Source organism: Mercurialis annua, linkage group LG1-X, assembly GCF_937616625.2.
Source record: "Mercurialis annua linkage group LG1-X, ddMerAnnu1.2, whole genome shotgun sequence".
In the NCBI taxonomy this organism is placed as follows: domain Eukaryota; kingdom Viridiplantae; phylum Streptophyta; class Magnoliopsida; order Malpighiales; family Euphorbiaceae; genus Mercurialis; species Mercurialis annua.
Window position 1 is genome coordinate 51501219 of NC_065570.1, and position 18939 is coordinate 51520157.

The 18939-nt window shown below is 28.8% G+C and overlaps 3 protein-coding genes across 3 annotated transcripts; 1 reads left to right on the top strand and 2 right to left on the bottom strand.

The window, feature by feature from the left end:
- LOC126666301 (pentatricopeptide repeat-containing protein At1g08070, chloroplastic) lies at positions 1 to 2294 on the top strand. Its single transcript, XM_050359317.2, has one exon. It carries the CDS (start codon positions 46 to 48, stop codon positions 2251 to 2253), a length of 2208 nt encoding a protein of 735 aa, XP_050215274.1. The 5' UTR covers positions 1 to 45; the 3' UTR covers positions 2254 to 2294.
- Positions 2295 to 2434: 140 nt separating this feature from the next.
- Positions 2435 to 4018, bottom strand: LOC126666302 (early nodulin-93-like). Its single transcript, XM_050359318.2, has 4 exons — positions 3776 to 4018; positions 2882 to 2943; positions 2713 to 2788; positions 2435 to 2614 (listed from the first exon to the last, which is right to left on the bottom strand). Exons 1-4 carry the CDS (start codon positions 3870 to 3872, stop codon positions 2520 to 2522), a joined length of 330 nt encoding a protein of 109 aa, XP_050215275.1. The 5' UTR covers positions 3873 to 4018; the 3' UTR covers positions 2435 to 2519.
- A 6667-nt stretch (positions 4019 to 10685) lies between these two features.
- On the bottom strand, positions 10686 to 12556 carry LOC126684826 (protein kinase PINOID 2). The gene is made up of 2 exons (XM_050379517.2): positions 11955 to 12556; positions 10686 to 11774 (listed from the first exon to the last, which is right to left on the bottom strand). The coding sequence occupies exons 1-2, from the start codon at positions 12527 to 12529 to the stop codon at positions 10829 to 10831; spliced, it is 1521 nt and encodes a 506-aa protein (XP_050235474.1). The 5' UTR covers positions 12530 to 12556; the 3' UTR covers positions 10686 to 10828.
- Positions 12557 to 18939: the final 6383 nt, after the last annotated feature.

The window sequence follows — 18939 nt, forward strand, 5'->3', positions numbered from 1 at the left end:
TAGTTGACCGTTATCTTCTTCTTCTCCACAAATAAAAAGATCAAAATGTTGGCTTCCTCTTCATTTACAATTCCACAAGCAAATCTCCATGCCTTACCCGCATCAGATCCTTCGTATAAGCATCTCCAAAACCATCCATCGCTGACACTTCTCTCCACATGCAAAAGCCTCAAAACTCTGAAACAAATCCACTCCCAAATTTTCAAAAATGGTCTACACAGTACCCATTTTGCACTCAGCAAACTCATTGAATTTTGTGCCGTTTCGCCATTTGGTGATCTCCCTTATGCACTCTCACTCTTCAAATCTATTCAAAACCCCAATCAAGTTATTTGGAATAATATCATCAGGGGTCTTTCAATTAGTGAATCCCCAATTTTAGCTGTAGAGTATTATGTTGATATGGTTTCTTCTGGTTTTTCTCCAAATAATTATACTTTTCCTTTTGTTTTGAAGTCTTGCTCTAGAATTTCAAGTACCCATGAAGGGAAACAGATTCATGGACAGATTATAAAGCTTGGATTTGATGATGATGCATTTGTTCATACTTCTTTAATTACTATGTATATGCAAAATAGTGAATTGGGTAATGCTAGATTAGTGTTTGATAAAAGTTCTCTGAGAGATGTTGTTTCATATACGGCTTTGATTACAGGGTATGCTTCGAGGGGTTTCCTTGACCAGGCTTTAGAGCTTTTTGATGAAATTCCTGTTAGAGATGTTGTTTCTTGGAATGCTATGATTTCCGGGTATGCTCAAAGTGGTCGATTCGGAGAGGCTTTAGCATTTTATGAAGAGATGCTAAAAGAGAGTGTCACACCGAATGAGAGTACATTGCTTAATGTTTTAAGTGTTTGTGCTCAGTCAGGATCACTCAATGTGGGAAATTCCGTTAGTTCTTGGATTGAAGAGCGTGGACTTGGATCGAATCTTAGGCTCGCAAATGCCCTTGTTGATATGTATGCTAAGTGTGGAGAATTGGATAAAGCTCAACAATTATTTGAGGGTATAGAATATAAAAATGTGGTTTCTTGGAATGTTATGATTGGTGGGTATACTCATATGAGTTGCTATAAGGAAGCATTAGGGATTTTTAGGCGAATGCTTCGTTCAAATGTAGATCCTAATGATGTGACCTTGTTAAGCATTCTTCCCGCTTGTGCTAACCTTGGTGCTCTTGGGCTTGGTAAATGGATTCATGCCTATATAGATAAGAACAGGAAGATTTTGGTTAACGATGCCCTTTGGACAAGCCTAATTGACATGTATGCAAAATGTGGTAATATAGAGGCAGCTAAACAAATTTTTGATGGCATGTATTCTAAAAGTTTGGCATCATCGAATGCAATGATTTCTGGTCTTGCAATGCACGGACGCGCAGAATTGGCCATTGGCCTTTTCTCAGAAATGACTAAGGAAGGGTTAACACCAGATAACATCACCTTTGTTGGGGTATTATCAGCCTGCAACCACGCTGGTTTACTCGATCTCGGGCGTCAATTCTTTAGTTCAATGATCGAAGATCATAATATTTCTCCAAAATTGCAGCACTATGGATGCATGATAGATCTTCTAGCCCGAGCTGGATTGTTCGATGAAGCAGAGTCGTTGATGAAGAGCATGGAAATGAATCCAGATGGGGCCATATGGGGCTCACTGCTGGGAGCTTGTAGACTTCATGGAAAAATCGAATTAGCCGAATTTGTCGCAAAAAATCTGTTTAAACTAGAGCCTGACAAGCCCGGGGCTTATGTGCTCTTATCAAACATCTACGCAAAAGCCGGTAGATGGGAGGATGTAGCTAAAATAAGAACTAGGCTAAATGACATGGGAATGAAGAGAACTCCTGGTTGTAGCTCTATTGAAGTGGATAGTGTAGTTCATGAATTCGTCGTCGGCGACAAAGTACATTCTCAGAGCGTAGAAATTTACAAAATGCTGGATGAAATTGACATCCTTTTGGAGAAGGCTGGATTGGTTGCAGATACATCTGAGGTGTTGTATGATATGGATGAGGAATGGAAAGAAGGAGCTTTAAGACATCACAGTGAGAAATTGGCTATTGCTTTTGGTTTGATAAGTACAAAACCAGGAACAACAATTAGAATTGTCAAGAATCTTCGTGTTTGCAGAAATTGTCATTCTGCTATTAAGCTAATTTCGAAGATCTTCAATAGAGAAATTATTGCAAGAGATAGAAATCGGTTCCATCATTTCAAAGATGGCTCTTGCTCTTGTAAAGACTATTGGTAAAACTTTTCTGCCACTTCTGCTACACTAATGTTGCACATAAACTTATCGAGTCTTACGTTTTGGTATTTTCTATCTGTTTTCGCTTTTAAAATTCAAAACTTAATATTTATTACTTAATTTTGTAAAAATTTGGTTTCGTTGTTTTTCGTTTTAACGTTTTCATTTCCATCAAGATAGCGCATTACTTAAACATGAATATTCTATTCAATGTAGTTGATTATTATTCGATGACAATAGATTACATAACTGGGGTCATATATATAAGGTCATGCCTCAATGTTAGGGTTCTGCTTGAAGGAGTTCCTTCTTGCTGTAGCCAGAACAGTCTTGTCTGCAACTATGAAATATGCTGCTCCAGCAACTGAAACAATGATAAATTAAAAAACAGTTATAATTTCATTAACAGAGAAAATACATAGAAAATGGGGACTCATAATTGTTCTGTAGAATCCAATTAACCTGTAGAAATTATGAGAGCTTGAGCAGTGTGGTTGAGATTAGCTCTAGCCCAAGGCAGCATCCTTGCACTGGCCAGCTGCATTATCAATACAGCACCGTCTTGTCAGATTTCAGTTTTGTTTGTTTAGCAAATAAAACTGAAAATAAATAATTGAGGAAGACAACTTACAGTTGGAATGGCAGTGGCAATACCAGCAACAATGGCTGCTTTAGCTCCGGCGACTACGCCTTCTGTTCATCCATCAAAACACAACTAACATCTTAACTTTGGTCCACATTATTTTTTTGATTGAAAATGATGAAAAATGAATAAACAAGATTTTAAGTATCACCATGTCTAACCATAATGGCACTTAGAATCTGTAGCCATCAATCTTTGACCAAGAAAATATGGTTCATCATACCATTTTGATGACACTATATTATATATCTTGGTCTAAAGCTCCTTTTATATAGTATTGATGAAAATTAATTAAGAAAAAAAAAGAAAGTTCCAATTTTGCAAATTATTATGGTCCCCTTTTAAAAAGAGGCATATCTAGCCTTTCATTCATAATCTAACTTGATTTAAAATATCCAACATCTAATAGAAAAGTATTTTTGTTTTGGTAACATAAATGTGACTCGAGCTATTGTTCGACATTTCACAATTATCGACTCGAGTATCAATTGAGCTCGGGGCGGAATTTTAGGCCGCACATTTTATGACCGCTTGTTACTAGGTTATTTCTGATTTTTTTCATACTCCTTTCGGCTTGCTCGTTTTTAAGCTCACTAACCATATTTTTACTTTTTTTACGTCATCTTTTTATATTTGATTCCGCCACTAGCTAATGAATATATATAAATGCCAGAAACTAAACCATATTATAAGCATGCTCAAAAAGAAGAAAGGATAAAAAGCTACAAGTAAAAAAGAGAATATATATATATATATATATATATATATATATATATATATATATATATATATATATATATATATATATATATATATATATATATAATAAATGTATGTATGTAGATAACATGTTCCAAGAAAAAAAAAAGGATGAGTGATTACCATGAGAGCAACGTTTAGCCATGGCCAGCTTTTGGTCAAGTGAACCCAAGCTTGAACTAGTTATCTCAAGAGGAGACTCAGCTACATTCTTCGCCATTTTTGAATTATCAGTAGAAGAAATAGCTAATGATATAGTAGAAATTAGTTAATAAAATAGGTATGTGGTAGGAAATTACTTATTTATAAGCAGATGGAAGTTTATAGACAACTTAAGGAGAGCCCATGTTTTAGGAATTAGAGTTTGATGGTTTCATTTTAACTCCAACTTCTAGTTTTAACATTACTTATCTTAATTAGTCACTAGTTTTCTCTGTTTTTTTGTCTGTTGGGTTCTTTTACACTTTTTCCAATATTCAGTTCTGCTACTTTTTTTCTTTAATTTATATGAATTTTGGACATATTAGAGACAACAGTAGAAATGTTAGGTCACTTAGATAAAACAGTAAATGAAATATGTAGAAAATACTTCTTATAGCACATAGATTAAAATAGACACTACTAAAAGCTTGCATCAATACTTTTAATTAATAGAAGAAGGTTTCACTTCTCAATACTCCTCCTCCTACCTAGTTCATTAAGCCGGTCAGAATTAAGTTCGTATTGATACTGATTAGAAATGTGCAAATCAAATCAAACTGGATGATCAAAACTAACTAAAATTTTTAGTTTAGTTCGACTTAATAATATAAAAATTGTTGAATTTTTTGGTTCATTGTGATTAGTTCAAATTGGTTTAAATTTTCACATTTTTATAAACAGATTTGAAAAGGAAAATAGTTTATTTGCTTTAACACAAACTGAATGCAAACCTCTAATACTGATTTTACCATAGCAGCTTACCCAAAATCATAATAATTGAATTTTGCAAAATTCACTTCTAAAAATATTAGATGTAATTTGATCTATACATTATTATTGTATAATATTATTCTTTTAATATTTTTAAAATTATTTAAAATTTACATTTCTCAACACATTGAGAGGTTATATGGATAAAATTATGAAGATAAAATAAATTAATAAATAATTTTAGTTTGTTGTTAAATATATATATATTTTTTAAATTTTATAAGTTTGGTTTATCATTTTCTCAATTTTTGCTAAATATATTCACGTCTCATTTAAAGCTGATGTCGTGCAATATTGTACATCTACGTGTATAAAATTTGTCATATTGGACGTATACAACATCACGACACATAAGCTTCAAATAGCAAATTAAAAATAATAATAAATCAAACTGATAAAGTTAAAACATTATGATATATAAAATTGTGAATAGATAACGTGAAGTCGAGAACCAGTGGACTCGTGAACAGGTCTACCACTACCAGTACTGGTTACTCAATTTATCTGGTGAAAATATTTATGGAGGTAACTATTTTAAACTCAAGTAAAATAGAGTTTGTAAACGTTATGTAAGTAGAGGGTGTAGACAACATCATGAATATCTACAAATTTGATCAGCTCACTGACACAAAAATCAAATCCAAAATAAAAGATAGTAGTAGTAATTTACATGAACTGATGTACATATGCTAAAATTAATTTCTTTTAGTTTTTGGAATAGTAAATTAATTTCTCTTTAAAGCAACAAGCCACTGGTTTAGTATAAAGTGGTGAATTAATACCATGGGTGGTGGTGTGTACCTGCAACTGTGTTTGAGATCGGAACATGTGTCCTAATTGTTGCAAGGGCTTAAGTTCATCAATACACTTAAAGGTTTGGCCCAGTTGGCTAAATTCTAATAATATGTGTATGTGATTAAGGGTTCGACCCTCAACACTCACGGACAGTATGCCTATTTAAAAAATATCTAACACTAACTTCCGTTAACCCCGCTAACAATTAGAGTAGACTATTATTGATAAAAAAAAATCAATATTCCGTTTTTATGGTTGATGGTTTCTTTGTGAGTGGGCAACCAGTGAGTTTTATTTGCTTCATCTTTTCTTGTTTTATTTATGGGAAAAACTAATTTATCCCTCATCCACAGGTTAAGTACAAACATGCCACTCTTGATCTTTTCACCTTAAGTGGAGTATTATTTATCTTAGTTATCTCGTAATCTCGTTATATTTAAAAACAAAACAGCTCAATTATACCCTTCATCTAAACGTTGTCTAATCCTCAATTTCAGAAGAAAGGTAAATTTGAGCCATTACAAAAAAAAATTGAAAGTATATTTAAAATAAAACTTTTAAAAAAGCGTATTTATTACTAAAATGAATATTAAATGTATATATTTACATTTTTTAAAAAATATTTAAATTTTAAATAAAACAAATTTAATTTTATTATTTAATTTAATATATATAAACTTTTAATTTCAAAATAAATCTTTGAAAACAGTACAGATTAATACTTTAGGTAAAAATAATAAATGTATTTAAGATTTTCAAATTGTATATTTTATTATTACTTTTACAATGTTTAATAATTATAAGAAAATTGTTATAATTGTATATTTTATTAAATAAATAAAGTTATATATTTAAGGTGAAAGGCAATAAGAAGAAGAGTTATTCATAAATAAATAAATAAATATTAATTACACAAATGAGCTTTTATAAAATAATTGAACATTTTCAGTATAAAAGTAAAATAGGTACTTAAATCTATAATATCTTAATATTCAAAAAATCATATTGGTTTAATAATATTTTCACAATATTTTGATAACCACTTTATAGCATTTTCATAATCTTTCCATAGCCTTTTAATAATATTATCATGAATATTTCATATCTGAAATTTTATACAAGCCGGTATAAAATTAAATGCGTGAATGAATACAAAACAAATAAAAAACTACACATAACAGTTGTAGAGCTTATACATTTAGGGTATGTTTGGTTCAACTGTTTCTTATAACTAGTAGCTGTTAGCTGTAGCTGATAGCTGTTAGTTGATAGCTGGTAGCTGATAGCTGGTAAACCATACGTGTTTAGTGAGATTTGATTAGTTGTTGCTGTTTATTTATAAAATGAATGTCAAGGGCATAATTTTTGTTTTTATTTATTAAACTATAAAAATATATTATATTATATATTAATTATTATTTTTTATAAAAAATAATATTTAGTTTAAATTTATTTAGATACTTTTTTGATAAATTTATGATTTATTTTTAGAAAAAATTAAATTATAGTTATTTTAATATAAATAAAATAATTTTATATAATTTATAAACAATTAGAATATTTAAAAATAATTTAAATAATTTTATATATTAAAAAACGATATATTCTAATAGGGGTAATTTTGTCTAGATAATTAAAAAAATTGAAACAGCTAACAGCTGTTGGCAAAAAACTTTAAAATGAAGCTTTTCAAACAGCAGTTAGAGATTTAAAAAGCTCCAAAAAGCTTTTAAAAAAATCTCACCAAACACTTAGGTGGAGCTTTTTGAAAAGTAAAAGATAAATGTTCCAGCGAAAAACTGAACCAAACACCCCTTTACTTTATAATCAAAGTGTCTTTTGATTTTCATAACTACTCACTCTCTTTTATCAAAGACTCTCATTTATAAGAGTGCATTAGAAATATTTTACTATACATTTAACAAAAGCTAATCCATTCATGAAAATTATAAAACTGCTATGAAAAATATATGAAATAATTGCTACATACAAAAAATTTATATTTCATAAATTTTTTATAATATTATCATCTTTTTTATAAACTTATAAATAATTTTAAACAGTTTCATGCAGCTAACATTTAAGAATTGTTGAAGATGATTATTTGAAGGGGGGAAATGAGCTTTTCCTATGGGAGCTCATAACCATAATACTTGTAAGCATTTGAACTGACGACGAACTACATTTAAAATATCAAAAATAAATTATCAACAATTAAACTTTTGGAAAATAGACTATAGAAGTCTTAGTTTTTTTTTTTTTTTGAAACTATAGAAGTCTTAGTTAATATAGTTCAAAATTATTATTAATTTTTATTAGTTTTATATTTTTTATAACAAAATCAATTATATCGGAGTGTATAAACGCCGACGAACAGTCAAACGGCACGATGTCGGTCTAAGAAATACAGCTGAAAGATTGTTATGTCAAATGAAATTTTGCTTTCTGAATAAAAAATTATTTGATTCTGTAAATACTCCAAGATTTTAACATTGGCCTGCCCACACAACTTTACCTTGTTCCCAGCTTTTGTACAATTAGCACTTTTGCCCTCTTTTCTTTCCTTTCCTTTAGATTTACTATTGGAAACTGTATGCTCAACATTGCTTTTAGTGCATCAAACAGTAACTAAATTCAGCATTAAAGAAACAATTTTCACTTATGCTAATCTGTAAGTTAGTCCTCTCAAGGATTTTGTTTCATAAATGGCAATGAGTATAGTAATTGAGTAGTGTAAAAAGAAAAGAAAAAGAGGCCATAACTGATGACTAATTAATCTTCCTATTTTCTTTTTATGATTTTAAGACCTTAAAGTTTATGAAATATGTACGGAATGAAATAACCATCCCGCATAAAACGACTATTTTTTTACTTTGGTTCATGGGATAGTTTTTCTATCGAATTGCTATTTTATGATTTTATGGAATAATTACTCCCCTCAAAAAATAAAAATAAATAGCTATTTCATTCCTCATATTATTTAATACTTGATTTATATTAATTTTTTTGAAAAATAAACATTTTATTAATTTATTCAATTCATGATCCACATATGCGTGCATATTGGGAAGTTGAACATAGACGAATATTTCAAAAAAGAGATCAACAACATCAATCATCTTCTAATTCAAACGATATTAGTGATTTTTTTTACTAATATTGACGGATCTGATACCAATCTACCAGATTATTAATGTAAAAATTGTTCTATTTCCTTATTATGTAATGGTCGTAAGTGGACCGGACAGCTGGAAAATTCCCAGTTTGATCCGATTTTTACGATTATTATTTCATTTGTTATATTTTGATAAACTAATTATTACTTTTACAATAATAGAAAATTATTCTGTGAATTTTATACTAATTTTGATCTGTGTGAAAGACATAAAATGTGGTTAACCACACCATATGATTTAATACTTTTATTTAATTACTATTACTTTTCATTGTCTACATAGGTAAAAATGGGCTTAAAATGATAGTTAAACTGTCATTGTTATCAAAATATAAAGAATGAAGAATTGATAAAAGCTCTATAATTTATTCAAAATGTTTTTGAAGCTGGAGTGGTGACAATATAGAAAGTGAGTATGTAGATGAATAAAAAGAAGAGTAGTGTGACTTTGTACATGCATGCTGATTGGTAAATATAGAGTACAAAAGTAGTGGGGCAAAGAAAAACAAAGGCAAAGCTCGCGTGCCATTGCTACTGATTTTGCTCATCATCTCTCCCTCCCAAAATTTCCATTAATGATTCAACCAATTTACTTATTTGCTTCTTTTCATATATACGATATCAATATTTGCCCCTTTTCACTGTATATGCTTCTTCTAGGTTTGACATTTTAAACAATCACTTTATCTTATTCCTCAACTCTAATGCTGCATAAACATAGGTAAAACTCTACTACGATTTATTTATCATCATCATTCACTATAAATAAATTTGCTAAATATCAGTAAAAGTCTACTGATATTTATATAACAATCTTCTAATTTATGGCTAATTATTTATCTACTAATTTATTGTACTCCAAAGAAATTTTTGGTACCATGAAATATAATGTGGTATGAATAACTTTGGTTACTTCCAAAGTCATCACTCTGTGGATTAACTTTCTACTTAAGCCCAATAATTACACCATTTTCCTATCCAAAACAAAAATTGATTCCATCAATCATGGAAATTGTGATTGGTATAAAATTACAAAATAACACTTGTTATTATTAATGATCATCATTTCAACAACAATCTCTTAATCAATATCAATCAACATTCATCAAAACATCAATTTATTTAAAAATAATCATAGAAACTCATGTTTTGTAATTTATACCGTATAATATATAGTAAATGGATATTTATATGTATATAGAAAAAGCAAAAGAATTAAGGAGCGGAAAGAAATGATGGAGCTTTTGTTTTATAGTAGTAGATAGAACGGTGAAAGAACATGTGACTGCAATGCCATTAAAATTTCTGGCAATTGAAAAATAATGTTTCTAAAAAAATGGTTTCTGAAGGAATCATTTCCAAAAATCTTTATCATATTTACCATCATTGAGGAAGGGCCATAATTGCCACCACATGAGTTCATAGACTTCTCATGACTATCACATTACCTCAATTATGTGATCTTCTACTTTTACACATAAGGTCCACACAAACATTAATTAATCAATCCATTAATAACAACATTAAATGTATAACATGATATGGCAAACAATACATAGACATATGTATAACCAAATAAACAAGTGTTCAATTATTTAAAGTTGATAATGTATCATAAGGAGGGCCTAACCAATAGGAACATAGTTATATATTGGATATTATGCTCAAATCTTAAAACTTCCAATCCAATCCAATCCAATCTTGTATTTGCTTTTACAATTTAAAAGGGGCTTAATACATAGTTTAACCCCTGAACTTGTACCCTTTTACCCATCTAACCTCTAAACTTAACGTCTCACCTATCGAACCTCTGAACTTGTTAAATAATCCGATTTGACCTCTGAACTTGATAAATATGTAAATATTGAACCCTTCGTGTCCACCTGTCACTTGAAACATTCTAGAAAAAATTGTGTACGGAGGGGTTCAATGTTTACGTATTTATTAAGTTCGGGGGTCAAATCGGGTTATTTAACAAGTTCAGGGGTTCGATAGGTGAGACGTTAAGTTTGAGGGTTAGATGGGTAAAAGGGTACAAGTTCAAGGGTCAAACTATGTATTAAGCCATTTAAAAGGACCATATGTAGAGACTAAACAGTAAAATCTAGTACTTTCATTAGATATATATTTAGTAGGGAAAACATATAATAAAACAACTAAATCTTTGATGTCATACATTGACATCATTGCTTCCTGATTTACCTAATCCTATTTTTATTTACAATTTGTCTAATTTAGAAATACTCAAAGTGATGCTGAGGAATCTGATAAGGTGCTTCTCTTTCTTTCTTACTCAACTTTGGTATTTGAGTTCTAATAGTACTAATATTGTTACCATTAATGCTATTCCTAATCTTAATACTCTCATTGGGAACTTCTGGTGGTCTAACTGACCTAATCAAAGCCCAATTTACCCCTTTAAAAAACTCATGTCTCTTGATTTCAACTGAACCCTTTAAATTTCCAATTCTTTTCTTTGGATTCTTGACAAGAAGTTTGCTTATAAGATCTTGAATTTTCACCATTTCTTCATACTCTTTGCTGCTATTAACAGCAATTCTTGGAAAAGTTAACGGCTGTTTAAGAATGTTAATCAACGTTTTCTCATTGTTCTCGCCTTTAAACGGCGTTCTTCCGTATAACATCTCGTACAAGAACACACCTAATGTCCACCAATCCACTGCACTTCCATGTCCTTGTCCTGATATCACTTCTGGTGCTAAATATTCATGTGTTCCCACAAATGACTTTGATCTCGCGTTTATCGGTTCCGCTACTAATTCTTGAATTTGATGATGATCTTGATCTTGATCTTGATTATGATTATTAGTGTCGGCTCGTTCTGTGATTGTTGCGACTTTTTTAGATTTCTTGAATTTTCTGTTTGAAGATGAGAAACAAGAAAGAACGGGCTGAATTGGTGTGGAACAAGATGGTGTAATGAAACAAGATTGAATATTTGTGTGGTCATCTTGATCAATAGGTTGTTGTAATGATGAGTTGGGTTGTTTGGATTTTAAAACTTGTGGGACGACGTCACATTTAAGACAAAGATCGAAATCTGAAAGCATGATATGACCATCTTCTCTTACGAGAACATTTTCTGGTTTTAAGTCTCTGTAAACAATCCCCATCATGTGTAGATACTCTAGGGCTAAAAGTGTCTCAGCGCCATAAAACCTACATTCAACACAATCTTAATTAGTTTAGCATCATTAATTAGTTACAACTACACACTAATTATGAAATTTACGTTTAATTATGCGGTACCAAAACAGAACGTTGAAATGATAATAACTGAAATGAGAACAGTCGAAAAATTATGAACACAAAGTTTAAAGAAGACAAATAGAGACTTACTTAGCAGATGAAATGCTGAAGCGTCTACCAGGCTGACGTTGTCGAGCAGCATATAAATCGCCACCAGGACAAAACTCCATGACCAAGCAAGAATAATGAGAAGCATCAAATTCAGCATACAAACTAGGCAAAAACGGATGATCAAGCATACCCAGAATTTCCTTCTCCATTTCAGCTCTCTGCAATTTATTCCTGATAACAAGTGCTTCTTTATCAACAACTTTCATCGCATAAAAACACTGACCCATACCCACTACTGGGTTCCTTATTTGGCACAGATACACGTTCCCTAAATCGCCGCTGCCTAATCGTCGAAGCAGCCGAAAATGGTCGAGCCCAACTCGACCGTTAGCCATTTGTATGCGCTTGATGGCTTGCCATGCGGCTTGGTTAGCTTTGTGTGGCTTATAGGGAGTGGAGAAGGATGATTCAGCTAGAGAAGAGGCTACGGAGACGGAGCTCCGGCGGCTGCCGAAGCTGAGGTTACTCATCCAGCTCCGGCTAGAGTCTGGTATGGTGATGGAGGAAGAGCTACTATCGTAATCAGATTCATCTCTGGGTGTTATGGTTGCCATGAGAAGAAGTATTTGTTTTTTTTTTTTCTGTGTTTTTTGGGATTGGGCGTCCCGTCTTATATGGAGTTTTTGAAGTGCATATGCTTTGGGGCATTTTTGTAATTTGCAGTACAGGATAATTGTGTGTTTAGTTTTATCCTTTACTGTTAATTTAATGGAAATGCAAATTTAATTTAATTTTCAAACCAGAACATATAAAATTTAACTATGGGGCATTTTTTAATGTAATCCACACTTTCATCCTTTTTATTTGAAAATCAAATAATATAATTTTTTATTTTTATTTTTATTAACACTTTAATTATTTTATTTTATTTTGATATTAGTCAACTAAATCAAATGATTTAATTAAAAAAAATTCAATATAGTTTTTGAATTTATATTTTATATATGAGAGAATAAAAATTAGAGTATATTATTATAAAAATTAAGATTAATTTCAATAAAATATCAAATGTCTGCGGGTTGTCAGTTATAACCAAATTTTTCAAAATCGGTTAGTTTAGCCCATTTTGTGATAATTGAAACCTTTTCTAACCATTCGTGAATCAAACCGAAAAAGTTGTCATTCGTGAATGGGCTAAACTAACCGATTTTAAATGTTATGAGATATTTGAAACGTTTTTTAGCGAAATCAATCAAATCGAACTGATTATTGGTTCGGTTCAGTTTGAAAAATTATTTTATTTTACCCTTTTTTTGTTGCATGTTGAGAATTCTTAATTTAATCAAGATCTTTTTGTTTGTATGTGAATCATCTTCTGTTTGATTAACTTTTTGAAAATTATTGATCAAAATTCTAAAAATTATTTAAGGATAAAATATTTATGTTAGATATATCGCATATGAATAAATATTTTGAAGTTATCTTGCCTCTTCATAATTTTTTTTTGGGTTAATTGCAAATTAATACACAAACTTTACCCTAATTTGCAATTACAACACGAACTTTAAAACTTGGCAAATTGGTACACCGATTTTTATTTTTTGGCGAATTGATACACCAAACTGGAAAAACACTAACGTGGACCTTGTCATATACAGCCAAGTGTTGTTGTATGATTGGTCGGTGTACTAATTTGCCAAAAAAATGAAAGTTGGTGTATTAAGTTGCCAAGTTTCAAAGTTCGTGTTGTAATTGCAAATTACGGTAAAGTTCGTGTATTAATTTGCAATTAACCCTTTTTTTTTTGAAGTTGTTGTTCTGGCTGATATAAAACTACAACAAATTAAATCTTATAAGTTATAACCATCTAAGCAAGTGATGTTCGTAGGGAGATAATTAGATTAAATATTTTTCCAATTTTCGAACTATAACCTTTTTATACAATGGTTACCGAATTATAAAAAATCATACAATAATTACCGTAATATAACTTCTCTATGAATTATAAAAAGTTGTAAAGCGGTTGTCAAATTATATTTTTTTCACAAAACGGTTACCCGATTGCTGATGTGGACGAGACAAAAATATATAGTGAGGCATCAAGTCGGTAATCATTTTATAACAAAAATAGTTTGGTAACTATTTTGCAAGAAAATACAAGTTCGGTAATCATTTTATAACTTTTTATAATTCCGCCATCATTTTGTCAAAATGATGTAATTCGATAATTGTTTTGTTACTTTTAAAAATTCGATAACTATTTTATAAAATTATTATAGTTGAGTATTCGTAAAAATAATTAACCCGAGAAGATTAATTAAATTTGCTTGCCCTTCTTTCAAGTGAACTATATCCATTGTTCTCCTTGTTTATGACATTTTTGTGAAATTTATGACTTGATTATCTCATCTAAAGTAACTTTTATTCGTATAATTTATACTTCCTCCGTCCCATAAAAATAGAAAAAGTAGCTAATTTTTTTGTCCCACAAAGATAGAAAAACTAATGTTAGTTAATTACAAAATTATTAAAATACCTTTATATCAACATTAATTGATTTAAAGTTTCAATATATGCTTTTTATGCATCTAAAATTCTATTAGCTAATATTTATATAGTGGCTTTAGGTTGTGTGAATCACTAATTTTTTATGATTTACTTTAAGAAATTAAAAGAACAATTTAGGAAAATTATCACAAATTACCTATAATTAACTACTTTTTTAATTCTTGTGAAAGAGCTACTTTTTCTATCTTTACGGGACAGATGAAGTACTTTATTTTGACACTTTTGGTAAAAGAATAACAAAATTAATATTAAAAATTATATTTCAAAAATTGTTAGTACTTATTAGTAATAATGAACAAGAATGTTTTTTTTACTAAAGTTGAGAATTACTAATTAGTCCCCCAAAAGAGACGATTTTGTTGAGATGTTAAACCTGCTGCTGCAGTTTTCTTTATATTTTAGTATTATTATTTTCAGAAAAGGAGAGATCAAATTCAACGAATTAATTAGGATAATACATAAAAAAATGTGATTTGGTTTTGGATTAAGGAAATGAATTTAGAAGAAGGCATGCTAACTTAGCTGACACAACCACTACTTTTTGTTCTTCTATCGCCAAAAGTGAGTTTCAGGATATTCATTTTCTGGTGGGTATCCTATGATCAGTAGTATATATGGATTTAATTAATTATGCATGAAATTTAGCATCCACTAATCAAAACGAGAGTCATTAAATTACCATTTAATAGTGGCAATTCTGTTATTCTTTTACCAAAAGTGTCCCCTTCTGGAAGCTTGTTGGTCAAAAAGCCTTTGTTCTTTTCCTCTTTAAAGTGCTTGTGTTATGTGCAACCCGTTTTCGAAGATGCGTTTCCCAAGCAGATGCTATTCACTCTTCATTTTTGTTATAGGGTGGATCAAAGTTTCTCAAATGGATCTCAACTATAAAATGTCACCATTAAATCTTTTACAATCAGAGTAATCCTCATTCGAGTCGTATAAGTCCGTTGTAAAAGATAAATTATCTGATCTCAAATTTTAAACAACCTCACTTAAGTTAGAAGATGGTATTCACTTTTTTAAAATTAACAAACGTACATTTTATCCTTTTTTTCGGTATAAGAGAAAAAAGCAAAGTTTAAAACAAACTAAAAACCAATACTCCTTACATACGAAGTACCATATAAATCATGCGAGATCCATGGCATAAGACTAGGAGGCGGGTTATCATGATAACAACATCCAATAAGATAATCATCGCCTATCGAATTAAGCGAGGTGGTCCGCTGCAAAATTAGTTTTCCTGTACATATGACACATCTTGACAGCCCAACTTCTGTTTATCAACTCTTTAATAGCAGTGATAATATTCGAAAATTTCACTACATCCTCATCGGAAAAGTATTGATTAGATATGGCACATGTTAACAGACCAATGTACATTTTACCTTTTTAGTTTGTCATAAAATATTTAAGAATACATTTGCATCCCTCCGTCCCTAAAAAAATAGACCATTTGAACAAATATAAAACCTAAAAAAAATATTGTTAAATTTGTTAAAATTAGTTCTTTTATTTATCTTTTTAATTTTATCCTTCTATATATATATATATATATATATATATATATATATATATATATATATATATATATATATATATATATTCAAGAAAAAAGATATTCCATTTTAGAGAAATATCATAAAATTAATTCGATTTGTTTAGCAGATAAAAGAAAATTAATACCATTAATTTGGTTTGAATCGATCACATGTTGATAATAGCACCCAAAATTTTGTTTTCTCCTTATCACTATCACTTTTATTAATTTTCAATTATAAATTTTTTTTTATATCCACCACTTTTCTTTTATATTTGAATAGGATACTAAACTCAAACGAGCCGTAAACTTATGATATTTGAAAAAATATTGTATTTAATATTCTATCCTTTCCATTTTATTTTTTATTTTTTTATGTTCTAAATAATATCACTTTTATTTATGGACATATTTTTTTTATTCTTAATATAAATGGGTTTAATATATTGATTAGTGTATAGATTTTATGATTGTTTTTGACTAAATTAAATTTTTAATGCACAAATTTATAGTATTTCATGAGATTCTATCGTCTCAAAAAATAGTTACGGAACTACAATATATTTTATCTAGAGAAAATTAAATCATTATTTTTTCACTTGCGGTTTGAATAAAATTGATATAATAGATAAAATTATTAAATCAGACAGTAAATTTTTGTTTTTTAAATTTTTTGACAAATTTAATATAATAAATTGTTGAGTATATCATTTTTAAGAATATATATTTAGTACTATATAACCTATGTTTAAAAAATTAGCGGATGCAAAATTGGATTGTAACTTGATAAAACATTGAAGATAAGCTTTATAATTTTCAAGAAGTGGTTAAAGATAACTTGAAAAGGGTACATTGAAGATTTATTTTTTTTTCTTTTTGAAGATTTCAAATGTATCCATTGAAGATAAGCTTCAAGGAATGATAATTTATCACACACAAAAATATCATCATAACAATGGCATTCATTAATAGTACTAATTTGTTTCAACATTGGAATAATTCCACTATATGCGCAAAAAACATGCATGCATTAGCATTTTAGGGCTGAATGGACCGCAAGAAGTGCCCAATCAATTTGGGATTATTAGCTTTAATGTACCTTTTTTTTTCTCAAAAAAATGATTATTACCTCGTGCCTCTATAATTACTTGTAGTACCTTTTTTTCTCAATCATAATTTATCAGTGCCCAAAATAAAAGTTTTAGCATCACATTTATAGTTATGAAGAAATTTCCGATCCTTACTACTACTAAATTAATACTACTAAAATTCACACTGGCTCACTATTTTTATTTAAAAAATACTCCGTCCGTCCCATTTTAAAAATTTCTTTATTTTTATACAAAAATTAAGAAATATATTATTAAATCCACCATTTTATACCATTTTAAATATTCCTACTTACGTGACAATATTTCATTCGTTCAATTTTTTTTCTTCAAAAGTGTATATCTCAAAAATTAACTTTTAATCCATCCATTCTTTTTTTTTTTAGAGGCATCCATCCATTCTTTTATTGTCACGTCAGATAAGTTAAAAAAAGATGGGTTGAAAGGGAAGATTATACTTATATAGCATTACTTAAAAAAATATCTTTTCATATAGTTCCATATTTTATTCTTATAAATGATAGTGATTTTTTTTTATAAAATTCATTTAAATGACTAAATAAAGGATAAAAAGAGAAATTCAACATAAAAATATTTTTAAAATAGAAATGAAACTTTAAAATGGAATATTCCAAAATGGTAAATGAGACTTTTAAAATGGAACGGATGGAGTACCATCTTTTAATATTTTTAATATTTAATATAATCATATTTAAATATTCATCACTTTTTATTTGTAGTTGTATCTTTTTAACAAATACAGTGTCATTTATAACTATGCTTTAATATTAATCAAATAATATTGAATTTTATTAATTTAATTGTATAACTCCATTTTAGATTTAATTAAAAATTAGAAACTGAATATTAAACAATATATGATATATTAAAAAATTTATAAATTTATTATACACTTTAAATAATCTTCTTCATTTTCCCGAATTGGTATATTTTTCTATAAATAGTCAATTGATGCATTATAATTAATGTAATAAAGTTTTAAAAATTTAAATAAAAACATTTCAAAATTTAATGTATAAGTTTTAGAATATATTTGTATTTATATATGATATATTTATTAATTACTAACTATTATTTTAAATAAAATAAATATTTTGGGTTAAATTATTACAAAAGTTATACTTATATAATAAAAAAATTAATTAAAATCAATATTATTAAAATCAATTATATAAATAACATTTAAAAATAAAATAAATTAACGAAATGACAGATTTTGTGAAAGGTGGAAATTTGTTTCAAGTTTGAACTGTTCACTAGTTCACTTACATTAACTTAGGCTTTGTCTTTTGGTATAAGTTGGGGTAAAAATATCATAATTTTCTTTTAAAATAGATATGGATTGGATATAATTTTAGCTTGTTAATTAAATGGCAATAAATATTATGTATTCATTAAATAAAAATTATCATACAAATTTCACAATGTGCATACAAGCATTTGCTAGCTTAAGACGATTAAGAGTTATCATTTAAAAGAAAAAAACATCTAAATCATCATATGTTAGCTATTGAATTACATGCTAAATTACATGTTTCATAATGTAGTGGGTAACCATAACGTTTTAATATTAAACTTCTTAGATGAATGAGTTATCATTTAATTTTATATTATTTCTAAATTGTAACTTTTTTTTGATAAAATAAATTTATCTATCCATAAGTATAATTAGAATTTGATCATTGAATAAAATAAAATAAAATTTGAGTAAATTAAATTTTGATAAAAGTTAAGTAGCTTTAAGAATTTCAAACCCCACAATTTTCATTAACTTTTCTTTAGTCAT